Consider the following 16,195-nt stretch of genomic DNA (forward strand, 5'->3'; position numbering starts at 1 on the left):
CCATACAAAATAATATTATTTTGACGCTCTGTGCAGCGACGTGCAGTGAAGCGCAGCGCTTTATGGAAAACGTTGTTTGAAATGGAACCAACAAGATAAAGGAGCAACTGCTTTAAATTATAATTGGTCAGCTCTTGGCCCACATTTCCCAGCAAACAATGATACAGTGATACTGATAGTTGATACCGTGATAGTCAGTCGTTGGCCAGCTGTGTCGGCGACAGGACGTGTCGGTGTAGTGAAGTGAACGAACTAAACAACCAATTGGTGCCCATGACGTCTCTAATATAATTGGCACAACCGTCATGTCTAAATTCAAGGTAGCTAAATTTTTTTAAAATATATTTGCCACTTTAACCATAGCTAATATTCCTTTCCAACTAAGCGTAAAGCTTGTGACAGAAAGACAAGAAAATACGTTTATTTTCCAAACTAATTGTGCTACTATTTGTGCTAGGTACGGGTTCGACAATAGTGCAACGGGTGGGGTTTGAACTGCGGACCTTTCGGATTTCAGTTGGCTCCTTAACCGTTGAGCTATTGAGGCTATAACAACAAGGCAATCACGGCTTCTATTAGCTATCAACTCTACCTAATCAAACTTTAGTAAAAACTTAGTTTGTTTGGAACCCACAAGAAGTAGAAGCAACTGCTTTAAAGAATTGGTCAGCTCTTGGCCCACATTTTGCAAACAATGATACAGTGATACTGATACCGTGATAGTCAGTCGTTGGCCAGCTGTGTCGGCGGCAGGACGTGTCGGTGTAGTGAAGTGAACGAACTAAACAACCAATTGGTGCCCATGACGTCTCTAATATAATTGGTACAACCGTCATGTCTAAAGTCAAGGTAATCAAATTGATTGTAGCGTTTCGATTTCGTTTTGTGTTTACGTTTTTTGTGACTCCACTCTGTAAGTATCTGTAAGTATATGTAAATCTTAAGTAGGTATTTTGACTTAACTTCTATACAGGGTTTAACAAGTTTTAAGAGTATCTAACATTTCTTATGATATTTTGGATTAATTAGTTGACGAAACTCCTCATAACAACATAACAAGATCGAATAAATTATACTACAGTAACAGAGAGACAGACAAACACTTTTTATGTCGGATAAGAATTTGCATTTGTGATGTAGGTACCTATCTTACTCCGGGATGCAAGCTATGTATGTAGGTTTCGTCTAAATCTGTTAGACAGATGCGCTATTAAAACGTAACAGAGAGACAGACAGATTTACCGGGATAAAAAGTAGCCCATATCTTTCTTCGGGATGCAAGCTATCTCTATAGGTTTCGTCAAAATCCGCCTCGGGAAACTGGGAAATTCCTTTGTTGGAATGAGTGTATTATTTTATAATAAAACTAGCGTATGCTCGCGACTTCGTCTGCGTGGACAAAAATCAAACCCCTATTTCACCCCTAAGGGGGTGAAATAGATAGATGGGCCATTAAAAGACAGACAGACACTTTTTCGCATTTTTAATGTTAGTAACTCTTCGTAGTAGTCTTGAGTTCATTCGGAAGCCGGAAAATCCGCTATACTTGAAATTGCAAATTAATTATTTACAAACCTTTATTAGGTAGGTAGGTAGTAGAGAGAGAGAGCCAGCGCGCGCCAGACCTTCGTTATTTTATAAAAGCTGAAAGGTTCCTGCGTGACTATTATCCCCATCACAAGGAGGAACGATTAGCAACTATGAAGTTTGGATCGTGGTGACTCTGGCAGATAACACGTAACAAAGGTGTTAAAAGGTGTTCCTCCCAGTGTTGGGGACAATACGCAGAAAACTTTCAGCTTTTATAAAATAACGAAGGTGTGGCACACGCTGGCTCTTAGTCCAGGGGTACCTTATTAATTTTTTCTTGAATCTTGGTAGCGTTAACGATCCGTACCAGTGGTAAAGTATTAAGTCGTTGTAAAAGCTACATGAATAAATTATATCTGATATTATTAAGGCATATTTATGTAAACACAGTAAACCTACCTAACCTGTTAACCTACTTTGAAAGTTTTAGTCACAGCATTACTTAGTTTATTAATTCTTTCATCACAAACAGAATCGAAGATTTATGTAAGTGACTAGCTTGTTGCCGTATGGTGTGCTCTTCACAAATTTTAAACCCATAGGACGTTTCTCCACCCATCCGTGATTTTACGGATCCGTGAAAAAATACGAATCGAATATACGTATTTGTATGATGGATTATTCGAAGAATCACGAATACGAACCGAATACGGAGTGCACAAAAAGCGATCACGCACTCACCTGATCCAAATCCGTGAATATACGGATAAATAAAATTCCTGCTACTTAATAAGTCAAAAGCTACCATACTGACATCGGTTAAAAACATAAAGAAACGTATTTCCACGGGCTCGGATCGGATAAGTACGTAACCGCGCCGGCCGCCGCCGCGCCGCGTGAATTTTCAAAAATCCTTTCTTAGCGGATGTCTACGTTATAATAGCTATCTACATAATTGAACTATTATATGATCTACATGCCTTTCAGCCTGATCCATCCAGTAATTTGAGCTGTGCGTTGATAGATCAGTCAGTCAGTTAGTTATATATCTAGATTTAAGATTTATTTAATTTTGCTACTATTGGCGGAAACTTGAATCAAATCCGCTCAACAACAAAATTTAGAAATTTTTGTCATCTTTCTATCTTTGAATCGCTGAATGTGTTGCTGATCGCAAATCTCTGAACCGATTTCGCTAATTCTTTTTTCATAATACCCCTTGAAGTACGGGGATGGTTCTAACGGAGAGAAAAATTTAAAAAAATCCTGAAAAAGAATCGACTGTTCGTACGGCGTACGAAGTTCGCCGGGGCAGCTAGTTTCAAATAAATTATAGAATGATACCTACCTACTTCACTAACTACCAAGTTTTTGTAAATATTTTTTTAAATGACGATCATCATCATTATCTACTAAATTGTAAAGGTACAGTAGTTAGTAGTTATGTATTATTACCGCGACCGGTAAAACGAGTTGATAACTGAGGTGGCTTACTATATTCCACGGGCTTCAAAATATATGATTATAGAACTACATAGTATAACACTTTTACATCCATACTTCCATACTAATATTATAAATGCGAAAGTGTGTCTGTCTGTCTGTCTGTCTGCTAGCTTTCACGGCTCAACCGTTCAACCGATTTTGACGAAATTTGGTACGGGGGTTTGCGTCCCGGGGAAGGACAGGCTACTTTTTTTCCCGGAAAATTGAAGAGTTCCCACAGGATTTTTAAAAACCTAAACCCACGCATACGAAGTCGCGGGCATCAGCTAGTACATAATAAACATATTATAAATAGGTACACAATAAATTAAATTGTTTTGATAGTTCTTGCATTTCACGAAGGCCACTGACTTATGCTTGTGTTGAAGTCGTATCGGTATACGTAAGGTACACTAAGGGTGAGATCTTTAGAGTGCACTCTGACTTGCCACGATGATGATGATGGCATTTACACGCATTAGTCCACATCTTGAAAAATACTTATCCGATATCGATGAAACTTGCATTCTTCCATAAGTTGAAGTAACTATACGCAATTAAAATACTTATCAGATATCGATGAAACTTGCATTCTTCCATAAGTTGAAGTAACTATACGCAATTAAAATACTTATCCGATATCGATGAAACTTGCATTCTTCCATAAGTTGAAGTAACTATACGCAATTAAAATACTTATCCGATATCGATGAAACTTGCATTCTTCCATAAGTTGAAGTAACTATACGCAATTAAAATACTTATCCGATATCGATGAAACTTGCATTCTTCCATAAGTTGAAGTAACTATACGCATTTAAAATACTTATCCGATATCGATGAAACTTGCAGTCTTCCCTAAGTTGAAGAAACTATACGCAATTAAAATAAGAATGTACACTATCCGATAGTTTTAGAGAAATAGGTACGTGGACAAACATACATTCAACCTTAAAATTTTTGTACATTTAATGGATTTTGTAGCCCTTATAGATTAATAACTACTTATGAATATTTATCGCAAATCTAATAATATAATTACATAGATGACAGGTGTCGAATTGATACTTGATATAACCTCCTTTTTTGATGTCGGTTGATAAAAATGGTACTTAAGTATCTGGTTTCTTAATTGACGTTGATTAAGATTTATCTGCCGAGAAATCCCCACCATTACGTGATTAAGGAGCCATTACGAAACAAATTTTTAGCAAAAATGTTAGAATAGATTTTTTATTCACTGTAGTGTTGGGAGAAAGAGACGACAAAATAGCATTGTTGGTTACGATGCGAGCAAAAATCAAAATACCTACAGAAAACAATGTAAATCGACCTTTAGAAAGAGACAGCGGTTTTGTAGAGCATTGTTCCTGTGGTTGAGACCGACAAAACTCACATAGGTATGAGTGACAGAGACAACGCTCTACGAAGCCGAAATCTCATTCTAAGGGCCGGTGTACATTTTCTGCCGCGTACTGCACCTAAGTATTTAGCTTAGGTTAAAGGGAAAATTCAAATAAATACAGTTTAGAAATTCCTCCTACGGCCTGCACTGATGTCCTTTTTTAGGGTTCCGTTGTCAAAGAACCTTTATAGTTTCATCCAGTCCAGAAATAGGCGTTTGAAATTTGTGTAGTCCACGAGGACGAAGTCGCCAGCATAAGCTAGTCCATACTAATATTATAAATGCGAAAGTGTGTATGTCTGTCTGTCCGTCCGTCTGTCTGTCTGTCTGCTAGCCTTTCACGGCCCATCCGTTCAACCGATTTTGATGAAATTTGGTACAGCGATAGCTTACATCCCGGGGAAGGACATTGGCTACAATTTATCCCGGCAAATAGTTTTTTCTGGAGTTTCCACGGGATTTTTAAAAACCTAATTCCACGCGGACGAAGTCGCGGGCATCAGCTAGTACTTAATAAGAGGAAATCTGCACTCTTTAGATACAAAACTACCTAGTCACATGTTTAAACTTTGCGTGTATACAACTGTTGGTGTAAGATTATTACTTTACTGTTTACGTTAAGATAATCACTGCAAAGGTAGTTAGTTAAATTGTTTGCACGGTTGCCTATCTTACTTGTATTTAAACAGCTTGTCGCTAATCGCTGTATAGCTTGTTCCTACTGTGTTGTTGGTTTTGAATTAGTTGTTTAGCTTAACTTCAAGGCCGAGATTAAAAATTAAAGGTGTTTATGACAATTTTTTGGGGTTCCCTACCTCAAAAGGAAAAAAATAACTCTTATAGAACCACTATATCATCTTACAAACCGACCATCAAAAAGTGTAATTTATTACCTACTAGCTGATGCCCGCGACTTCGTCCGCGTGGAATCAGGTTTTTTAAAAATCCCATGAGTAGGTAGGTACTTACTCTTTGATTTTCCGGGAAAAAAAGTAGCCTATGTCACTCTCCAGGTCTTTATCTATACCCATGCAAAAAATCACGTTAATCCGTTGCACCGTTGCAACGCGATTGAAGGACAAACCAACAAATAAACACACTTTCGTATTTATAATAAGGATACTGATCTGACAAAAATGAATCGCTAAATGTGTTGCTGATCGCAAATCTCAAGAACAGCTGAACCGATGTCGCTAATTCTTTTTTTATAATATTCCTTTAAGTACCTACGAGGATGGTTCTTACGGAGAGAAAAATTAAAAAAAATTGATACGACGTTAGGCGGTACGAAGTTTGCCGAGGCAGCTAGTTTTAAATAAATAATTATTTGACTGGTTCGGAATGCCTTTAGGAATAAAGAGGATTTATTTCGCCGAGCGGCCTGGCCACAGAGTGGGACATGTGAGATCACAGTTCACGTCAGTTATGAAACTTGTAACAAAACCTCAAGGCTTGACCTACACTGGCACGTCTGGCAGGCGTCAAAATATGTACCTAGGCTATGAAGCGACTGGGCCTTCGTCGGTTTAAAAAATCCTGTGGAACTTCTTTACTTTTCTGGGTTAATAAAAGTATCGTAAGTTACTCAGGATCAAAACAGGAGCTCACTGTAGTTCACTATGGTGGGATCGCGTGTCACTTTCTCTCAATTGCATCGGGCAATAATCTACTTAACCCCTGGGCGTTGACCCCTATACTACGTACCATATGAGCTGAAACGAAGTCGCAAGGGAATCGGATATTGGTCACACTTTCATATTAAGTTATTGGCTGTGTGAACTTTGTTTTTTTTTGAATCGATGACTGTGTGTTTTGCAAGTTTGCTGTATTTTCAAACTGAACAAATAACTATTCGTTCGTTTTAAGGATTCTTTAGCAAACAAGGAACCCTTATATATGGAGCGAGTGACTTAGAGATCGCCGTTAGAGCGATTACGGACTCATCCGATTCGAATCCGTGAAAATACGGATAAAAAACTCGGATTCAAATCCAAGCTATTCAGTGGACATCTTTGAGATATCCATACTAATACTTCTATGACTATTTCGGAAGTCAGAACGCGTTTTCACGGATTCGGATCGGATGCATAGTGCGGGTCTTCTCTGTTTGGCCGGAACGGCCAAGCAGGGGTACGGACCTCGAGGCATGGTGGGGCGGCTGGTGACTGTTTTTAAGCCGGAATTTCACCGACTAGGGCCTGCCAATCTTGGCTTATGGCCCTAGGGGACTTGTTCTCTGTTCGTTTGTTCTCCGCGCTGCGGGCGGCGATCGCGCTGTCGCGCACGGTGATGCTGTCGGTCCGGGCGGGGTGATTACATAAAACGTTGCAGTAGCGACAGCAACGCGACAGCAGTAGCAATGTGACAGTTCATTTGCTGTCTCTCTTCTTCTTCTTCGTGGCTATTTTGTCTCTCTCTAGCCGCTGTGACGTATGACGTTTGACAGCAATGATCGCGCGATTTACGCCTGTCGCAAGCCTGTCGCAAGCCTGTCGCGAGATACGTAATCACCCCGCGGGGTTGACAATCCGAGCTGGTTTCCGTTGGTGGCAGGTTCGCCGTCGAGCGCGGCGACGAGGTCAAGTCCGGTGGGTCTCGCGTCGTCGTTGTTTTCGTCGCTTGGGTCATCTGCGTTCTGCAAGCCGCGCCGGTGATGGCGAACTCAGGAGCTCACGAGGTAGGTAGTTGACGGATCGCATGCAGTGCGTAATCGCCCTTAACTGCACCGTGTGGCCGCCGCCGCCGCCGTGAAAATGTCGCCGTGTTCAAAGACACTTAACTGATAGATCGTTTTCCATGAACTACTACAATCAGTCCCTGGGATTGTAGGATCGTATTCTCATGTTCAATAACGCTAACACGCAATATAGTTTAAACGCTAGGTGCTAAAATGTTGCGTTTTAACCCAACTGCGGCGATACAATGAAGGGTGCTGTGTTTATGACAGTCTTTGTATGTTTGAAATGAAAGTTTTACATTCGAAAAACTAGAAGTCAGTAGAGACTGCCCAAACAAGTGAAAACTTAAAACTTTAAATAAAAGTAGGTACCTAGGTACTTAGTTATTTTTACAAATTTTTAGAGATCCGTACCTCAAAAGAAACCCTTATAGGGCTTTGTTGTCTTTCTGTCTGTCCGTCTGTCCATCGTGTCTGTCAAGAAAATCTATAGAGTACTTCCCGTTGACCTAGAATCATGAAATTTGGTAGATAGGTAGGTCTTATAGCACAAGTAAAGGAATACATTCGAAAACCGTGAATTTGTGGTTAAATCACAAAAAAACGAAATTGTAGATACCTACCTAAGTATCAAAAATTAAAATTTCAAAATTTTGTACATATTTGTTGCTGTAGCGGCAACAGAAACACATCATCTTTGAAAATTTCAACTGTCTAACTATCACGGTTCATGAGATACAGCCTGGTAACAGACGGACAGACAGACAGACGACAGACGGATGGACCGCGGAGTCTTAGTAATAGGGTCCCGTTTTATCCTTTGGGTACGGAACCTTAAAACCACGACGGCAAGGAAAAAAGTGGTCATTACCCTCAGCAATGAGGAACGCGACACAGAAAAATATTTATACAGTTTAACTTACCGCTTCTAGTTTTATACCTGAATAAATAAAGTTCGCCAATAGGGCGTGACCTAAGTGCTTCGAAAAATCGTTTACTTCGCAATCAATACCTAAACCAAATAACTTTTTGTCTAAATTTATTAGGTACTTAGAGTTTGAATAGCTAACTTTTTATGTTTGCGCGTGACTTCTTTTATAATAGTACAGTCAATTATCTTCTTACCGGTCTTACTTAATTTTACTGTACGAAATGGCGGCCGTGAAAATAAAAAAATATAAGTATCTAGGTATAAGTCCCGCAAATTGCTATAGCGCTGGAACCATATCTCATTACCACCGAAATGACGTCATTTTGACGTCAGCCGAAATAAAAATATACCATCAGCAGCTCGAAACTTGACGTGCTGACGTCACTAAACTGCCACGCGCATTAGCAATTTGCGGTACTTATACCGACATTTAATTTAATTTATTTATTTTGTGGAAACAAACAGTTACAATTATATGAATAATTAGTACATGTATAAAACACTTAAACCTAAACAGTCTCCAATGAAAAATTAACACTTATTATAAAAAAGAATCATCAAAATCGGTTAATAATTGACGGAGTAATCGCGTAACAAACATACAAAAAAAAACATACAGTCGAACTGATAACCTCCTCCTTTTTTTGAAGTCGGTTATAAATTATAATATTAATCTTCTTTAAATTACTTATTAATCTTCTATGATATTACGGAACCCAAGTCGTGAGCGAGTCCGATTCGTACTTGACTGAGTTTTTTCATACTTTCTATTAATATTGGAAAATATATTTATATTTTGCTAAGTTAGAAGTTCCTTTTTTGCATAACAATACTAATCTTTGTTTTAAAAACCTATTGTTTTACTTAATATATGTTTCCCAAACAATTATGCGTCGTTTTAACACCCTTTTGTTTACGGAGCACGCCGTGGGAAGTGTTATGATATGTCAACATTATCCACAAACACGGAAAAGTCAAAAACCATTAATACCGCTGTGATTATAAAGGTTTATACACTAACTAGCTTATGCCCGCGACTTCGTCCGCGTGGACTACATGAATTTCAAACCCCTGTTTCACCCCCTTAGGGGTTGAATTTTCAAAAATATTTTCTTAGCGGATGTCCACGTCATATTAGCTATCTACATGCCAAATTTCAGCCTGATCCGTCCAGTGGTTTGAGCTGTGCGTTGATAAATCAGTCAGTCAGCTTTTTCTTATAACTAGCTTATGCTCGCGACTCCGTCCGCGTGGACTACAAAAAATTTCATCCCTTTTTTCACCCCCTTAGGGGTGGAATTTTCAAAAATCCTTTCTTAACGGATGCCTACGTCATAATAGCTATCTGCATACCAAATTTCAGCCCGATCCGTCCAGTAGTTTGAGCTGTGCGTTAGATCAGTCAGTCAGTCACCTTTTCCTTTTATATATTTAGACTAGCTTACTAGCTTATGCTCGCGACTTCGTCCGCGTGGACAAAACAAATTGCGAACCCCTATCTCACCCCCTCAGGCCTTAGGGGCTGAATTTTTAAAAATCCTTTCTTAGCAGATGCCTAGTGCCTACGTCATAATAGCTATCTGCATGCCAGAGCCCGATCCGTCCAACTCACTCCAGTAGTTTCAGCTGTGCGTTGATAGATCAGTCAGTCAGTCAGTCACCTGTTCCTTTTATATATTTAAGATGTTAGATGTACATGATTTTACGCTTATTTCTTGGTTTACCGTCATATTATATTGTGGACTAGCTGATCCCCGCGGCTTCGCCCGCGTAGATTTAGGTTTTTAAAGATCCCGTATAGCCTTTGTCACTCAGGAATAATGTAGCTTTCTACTGGTGAAAGAATTTTTAAAATCGGTTCAGTAGTTCCAAAGATTACCCCCTACAAACAAACTTAACATTACCTCTTTATATAATAGTACTTATAGAGTATAGATGACGGGTATAAGTATATCCCACGATTAATTGGGTGTTTCTCATTGCCGATATTTCGATTTACAACTCAGTTGCTTGAGTTGTGTTCGCTCTCATCGCTTAATCTAACTTAATAAACAAGATAAACAAGCAAGTATACAAAGATGATCAATCATAAAGAAGTCCTTGAAAGTCCGTTCCCAGCAGAAGTTTCAGTTTACCAATACTATAGTGAACGGTGTGAGGGAACTCTCGGTTTGATCCAGAATCGACGATATGCCAAATATTAGGCTATGGTGACGTGAATTTAAAGATAGGGCTAGCTTCGGGCTAACTAGCATGAAATATACCTACTATAAGTCCCGCAAATTGCTATTGCGCTGGAACCATGTCTCATTACCATCGAAATGACGTCATTTTGACGTCAGCCGAAAGCTGATGGTATATTTTTAATATACCATCAGCTCAAAACCTCAGTCGTTGCCACGCGCATTAGCAATTTGTGGGACTTATAACATTTGACGCCTGCCAGTGACGTCGAAGAACTATGACGAAGTCCTTGAAAGTCCAATTCGATCTAGGTTTTAGGTTTACCAATAAGTTGGGTATAAGTTTTCAGTTTGCCAATATTACGAGCGACATATAAATCTAATTATTGATTTTAGTGTTGAAATCCGAAACTATTTGTAACAGATTGGTTTTTGTTGGTTGGAGTTTTTGTTTTGACACAATTTTATGTACCTACTACGAAGTGTGGTTGAATTGTTTATTGTTGAATAAAATATAATTTAAAAATAAAATAAAATTCAACGAGGTAACGCTGCCAGCGTTGGGCAACCTGCCTCGATGCGGTGGTTTAGATGATATTTTCGATCTGTAATTTTTATGTTCAATTGTTTATGATAAGTATTTTAAAAACCAAATACTAATTAAAAAGTTCGTGAATAAAAATTAAACAAAAAAAATAAAAACCGACTTCGTTACATAAACACTAAAAATTGAAAAATAATTTAATTTATTACCGAATATATTATGTATACAAGAGTTAATATAGTTCCATAATAATACTTTTTGGTGCCGGTGCCAATTAGCTTTAGCTGCGCGAATCGTCTAGACTTCATATTTTTATGGGACTCCACAATGGCACCTCATTGGCACCGACCCCAAAAAATATTATTATGGAACTATATTAACTCTTGTATACATAATATATTCGGTAATAAATTAAATTATTTTTCAATTTTTAGTGTTTATGTAACGAAGTCGGTTTTTATTTTTTTTGTAAAAATTTTTTATTTCACAATTTTTAGTGGCTCCATGGAATTATGCTATGACTGGTTAAAAATCTACTGTTTCCTAAGCTATTACACTGATCGCGAGCAATTTACTCTTATCCGTTGAGGAGTTCCAGTATCTATCTTCGAAGATGTTCATCAGATCTTCACCAAATTGAAATGGGACCAACTTTGAAGTATACCCTTTCAAACAAAAAAAGAATTTTCAAAATCGGTCCAGGCGTTTTTGAGTAATCGGGGAACATAAAAAAAAAAAAAAAAAAAAAAAAAAAAAGATTCCGACGAATTGAGAACCTCCTCCTTTTTTTGAAGTCGGTTAAAAATAGCTCATTTAGTCTACGAGCTAGAGATCTGTGACAGATAGACAGAGCAGAGTGACATTAATAGAGCTCCGTTTTACCCTTTGGGTCCGGAATCCTAAAAATGGTTTGTCGTGTTTGTCGTGGACAATAATAATTTTTTATGGTCCAATAATTGCATAGTCTTCTTATCCTTTGGACTATAAAATATTCCAAACCACAGAATTCTAAATAAGCTTATAGAAATAATATCTCATCATCATGATCAACTCATCGCCGACTCACTACTGAGCACGGGTCTCTTCTCACAATGATAAAGGGTTTTGGTCATAGTTCTACCACGCTCGCCAAGTGCGGATTGGCAAACACACACACACACACCTTTGAGAACACTGTGGAGAACTCTCAGGCGTGCAGGGTTCATCACGATGATTTCCTTTACAGTTAAGTGATATTTTAATTGCTTAAAACGCTCATAACTTCAATTCAATTCAATTTTTTTTATTGCGAATTTGGGTTAGTTTAGTTTACAAATCTTAAAGATATCTTAGAATAATACGAATTACATTCAAATACATTAAAAGTCCCTCGAAAAGTTAGAGCTACGTGCCCGGGATTGAACCACGGACACCCCGAGTAGAAGGCCGACGTTTTAACCAGTAGGCTATCACCGCTTAAAAAAACATTGATATAATATTTGCTGTCTTTAATTACAGAACCGATTTTCAGCAACTTACGCTGAGTTGTTCGAAACAAATTCAAAAATTTAAGTGGTTGTGTGTGCGTGGTGTTCTCATGATTAAATAGGTTGACGATGACGATGATGACGATGAGATTGATACTAAAGTCAATCGTGCGTTGTCGCCTGCAGTATATCACGGGTTCACTTCACACACTAATCGAAGCTGTCACTTCATCACACAATGTATTCATTCGTTAAGCCCCGTCACACGTAGGGCTGCCATTTGTTCATGGAGTGTGTCAATTTTTAATTTTAATTTTATTCATTTATTAGTAGGTAACTAGCTGATGCCCGCGACTCCGTCCGCGTGGATTTACGTTTTTCAAAATCCCGCGAGAACTCTTTGATTTTCCGGGATAAAAAGTAACCTATGTGTTAATCCAGGGTACAATCTATCTGCATTCCAAATTTCAGCCAAATCAGTCAAGTAGTTTTTGCGTGAGTGAGTAACAAACATCCACACTTTCACATTTATAATATTATACTAGCTGAGGCCCGCGACTTCGTAAAATAGCATTTTAAAATCTTTAAAATTGAAGGTTTTCTAATGATAGATAAAAAACGAAATAATTATGTTGTCTTTTATTAAACTCTTACAAAAGTGACATCCCTAGCTACTTAGAGCTCCCATCCCGTAGCAATTTGCATAACAATGGTGAGCCTGACAATATTGAAAAGACTTGACTTTTACATTTTATACGTAATAAATAACCCAGACCGAAGCTATGACTGCTCGAAAATACGACGAAACGCTTCGAGAAAAGGTACGTAGTGCCCCGTCCTTTAGTTTGGCTCGTCTTGGCGGGGGCACTGCCGTGCCCCCTGGTATTCTTTTTTAACGCCGATAGGTTTGCAATTTTTGCATAATGCATTTATGGGATAAGAGCGAACGCGTGACAGACCTTCGTTATTTTATAATAGCTAAAAGTTTATCTGCGTATTGTCCCCAACACTGGGGCGATGTTTGTTTGATGTGTGCGGTGCGGTGCGGTACGATGCGGTGCGGTGCGGGGCGATGCGGTGCGGTGTGTTGCGATGCGGTGCGATGCAGTGCGGTGCGATGCGGTGCGGTGCGGTGCGGTACGATGCGGTGCGGTGAGATACGGTGCACTGCACTGCGGTGTGGTGTGATGCGATGCGATGCGATGTAGTGCGGTGCGGTGCGGAGCGCTAAGATGCGGTGCCGTGCAGTGCGATGCGGTGCGGTGCAGTGCGGTGCGGTGCGGTGCGATGCGGTGCACTGCGCTGCGGTTTGGTGAGGTGCGCCGGATACTTGTAGCTAATATGCGAACTGCGCCTGGCCTGCTTTTATGGAAACTTAGGAAAACAAAAATGTAGCAATGATGCAGCTTTTTGCAGTCGACCAGCTGAGTTCATATTTTGTTATATCATTCTCAGCCAAGGACATCCGCAAAGTGCAAAGTGATTTCTCTCTTGCGTCGTGCATTTGTCCGCACTCCGCTATACAGCCCTCATTTAGTGCAATTTTCACAACAATGGCGCCTGCTCCGCCATGCTTGCGAATTTAATTACTCGCTTTATCTTTACATTTACTACTTTCCATTGTTTCAAAATGTTTTTAAAATACACGTCAATACTTTTATCAATTTTTATGAGTAGTAACATAATTCTATTTTCTAATTCGTGAAGATTTTAATTTTTGTACTTTCTAACGTTTCTTTTTTGATTTTCTGTGTGAAAGCTGACAAAAAGTTTACTATTGGCTAACGGCAACCTATTTGGGTGAACATGGGTGCGATCCCGGGCACGCATCTCTTACTTTTGGAGTCACGGAAAACATCGTGAGGAAACCTGCATGCCTGAGAATGAGAGGAAATCTGCTAATTACTGTGGCCTAAGCTTTTTTTATTCTCAGAGGAGACCCGTTCTCAGTAGTGGACTGGCAACATTAAATCCCTTAAAGCGTGATGGATTTCAGTACAACATTACAACCCGGCTAAGTCATAGGAAAGTTATGACGTGCTTTACCCTTAGCTAACAGGTCTGTAAAAAGGCATTCTAGAGCGAGTGGTATGATTTTTTTAAAGAATACTAGCTATGCTAATCAGGATTAATATTCCCCTTTCCCCTCCAACTAAGCGTAAAGCTTGTGCTAGGAGAAGGCACGTCAATAGTGCAAAGGGTGGGGTTTGAACTGCCGACCTTTTTATTATAGGTACTGTGCCTACTTATTTACTAGAAGAAATAACTTTCCAATTATCATAATATCTAATTTTAAATTAGATACTAAGCTGTGATAGCCTAGTGGTTAGGACGTCCGCTTCCTAATCGGAGTTCGGAGGTTCGATCCCGGGCACGCACCTCTAACTATTGAGTTATGTGCGTTTTAAGAAATTAATGAAGGAAAACATCGTGTAGAAACCTGCACACCTGAGAGTTATTCATAATGTTCTCAAAGTTGTGTGAAGTCCGCCAATCCGCACTTGGTCAGGGTGGTAGACTATGGCCAAAACCCTTCCCACTCTGAGTGGAGACCCGTGCTCTGCAGTGAGCCGGCGGCGATGGGTTGATCATAATGAAATGAGATTAAGTAGGTACCTACTTACAGAGATGGTCTGATCTCGTCTCTACCTATTCATTTGTTATGATCAAGCAGGCATTGTGGTCTAACCGCATAATCTCTTCAGATGTAATGAACTATAATCAAATGCACATCGCATTGTGGAAATGACCTCACTAAACAATTGGCATACTCACCTACTGGAGATTTACTCTTTTGTCAGTCATAAAGATGATTATTAGTATTTCCTGTTGATTTAATTTTATTTTAAGCCTTGTAAACTAGCTTTTTTGCTATTCCCCACTAAAATAATTTACCTACTTTTTACGTTTCTTTACATCCTATAATAATATTTTTGTGTAAGTATAGTACTATATTATGTACTACTGACTATGAGGCGGAGGGACGTCCCGCACACCCGCACAAACCCGGTGCGGGATAGCTCAGGGGACGTGCGGGTGTGCGGGGCGTCCCTCCGCCTCATACTCCGATCGATATCGACCTGTCGCATATCAATTTTTATTTTATTTATTTAATAGGTAGGTACATCCTTTCCGCTTTATCATCATCATCATCAACCAATAGACGTACACTGCTGAACATAGGTCTCTTTTAAGGACTTCCACACGCTACGGTCTTGCGCCGCCTGAATCCAGCGGCTCCCCGGCTCTCTTACTTACTCGGCTCGACTCAGCTTACTTTTGCCTGGAAGAGATCGCTGTTTTAGCGATGAGGCCCCTATAAAAAGTTTGCGTTTTTATAATACAAGGCCTTGAGAGTTGGTGTTTCCTACAAAACAAAAAACTTGTTAAAGTTATTTATTAGCGCCATCTTATATCTAGGCAATAAACTAAGATGTTGTACTTTTACTATTGCCTCCTAGATGTCACTGTAGTCTCTCAAAATTTATTATCAGTTTAAAATATATTTTTAAAACGTATTTTTTTAAATTATTTTACTGAAATTGTTTTTAAAAATAATTAATAAATAATAATTATTTTTTGTAATAAAAATATGACATCTGCTACCGCCATCTAGGGACTACTTAAAGAAGCTTCACTTTTTCTACCGCACGCTAGATGTCAAAACACGAATTGACATTCGGGTATATATTTGTATTTTGACTAAGATTATATTTTATAGATGTATTTTTCATAATACATAAAATCTTAATATTTTTGTGTCATTTACTAAATTTAAAATAATTGAGAATAGTGTTTATTTAAATACATAGTTTTAATTATAACATATTTTTTAAACATTTCAATTAGCGCCATCTTGGCAGCAAAGTATAAAGCTGTACTTCTACTAGTGCCCGCTAGACATCGCTGTCGTCAATTATTTTAATGTACAGCTATTGCTTTTCATTTTTTTTAATTATTATTTTTTGGCCATA

The 16,195-nt window shown here is 38.8% G+C and overlaps 1 protein-coding gene across 3 annotated transcripts in view; it reads left to right on the forward strand.

Moving 5' to 3' along the window:
• Positions 1–222: 222 nt before the first annotated feature.
• The window catches only part of LOC138403113 (angiotensin-converting enzyme-like), a 41,266-nt gene continuing 25,293 nt past the window's right edge, over positions 223–16,195 (forward strand). For 2 of the 3 annotated variants that reach the window (XM_069502329.1, XM_069502327.1), the window contains exon 1: positions 698–849. In XM_069502329.1, coding sequence (XP_069358430.1) covers positions 835–849 — 15 coding nt within the window. In that variant the 5' untranslated portion in view covers positions 698–834. Of the gene's footprint in view, positions 321–697; positions 850–16,195 lie in introns of those variants that run through there. The other variant, XM_069502328.1, reaches the window with a different exon arrangement.

The sequence above is a fragment of the Maniola hyperantus genome, chromosome 12 (assembly GCF_902806685.2).
Source record: "Maniola hyperantus chromosome 12, iAphHyp1.2, whole genome shotgun sequence".
NCBI lineage: Eukaryota > Metazoa > Arthropoda > Insecta > Lepidoptera > Nymphalidae > Maniola > Maniola hyperantus.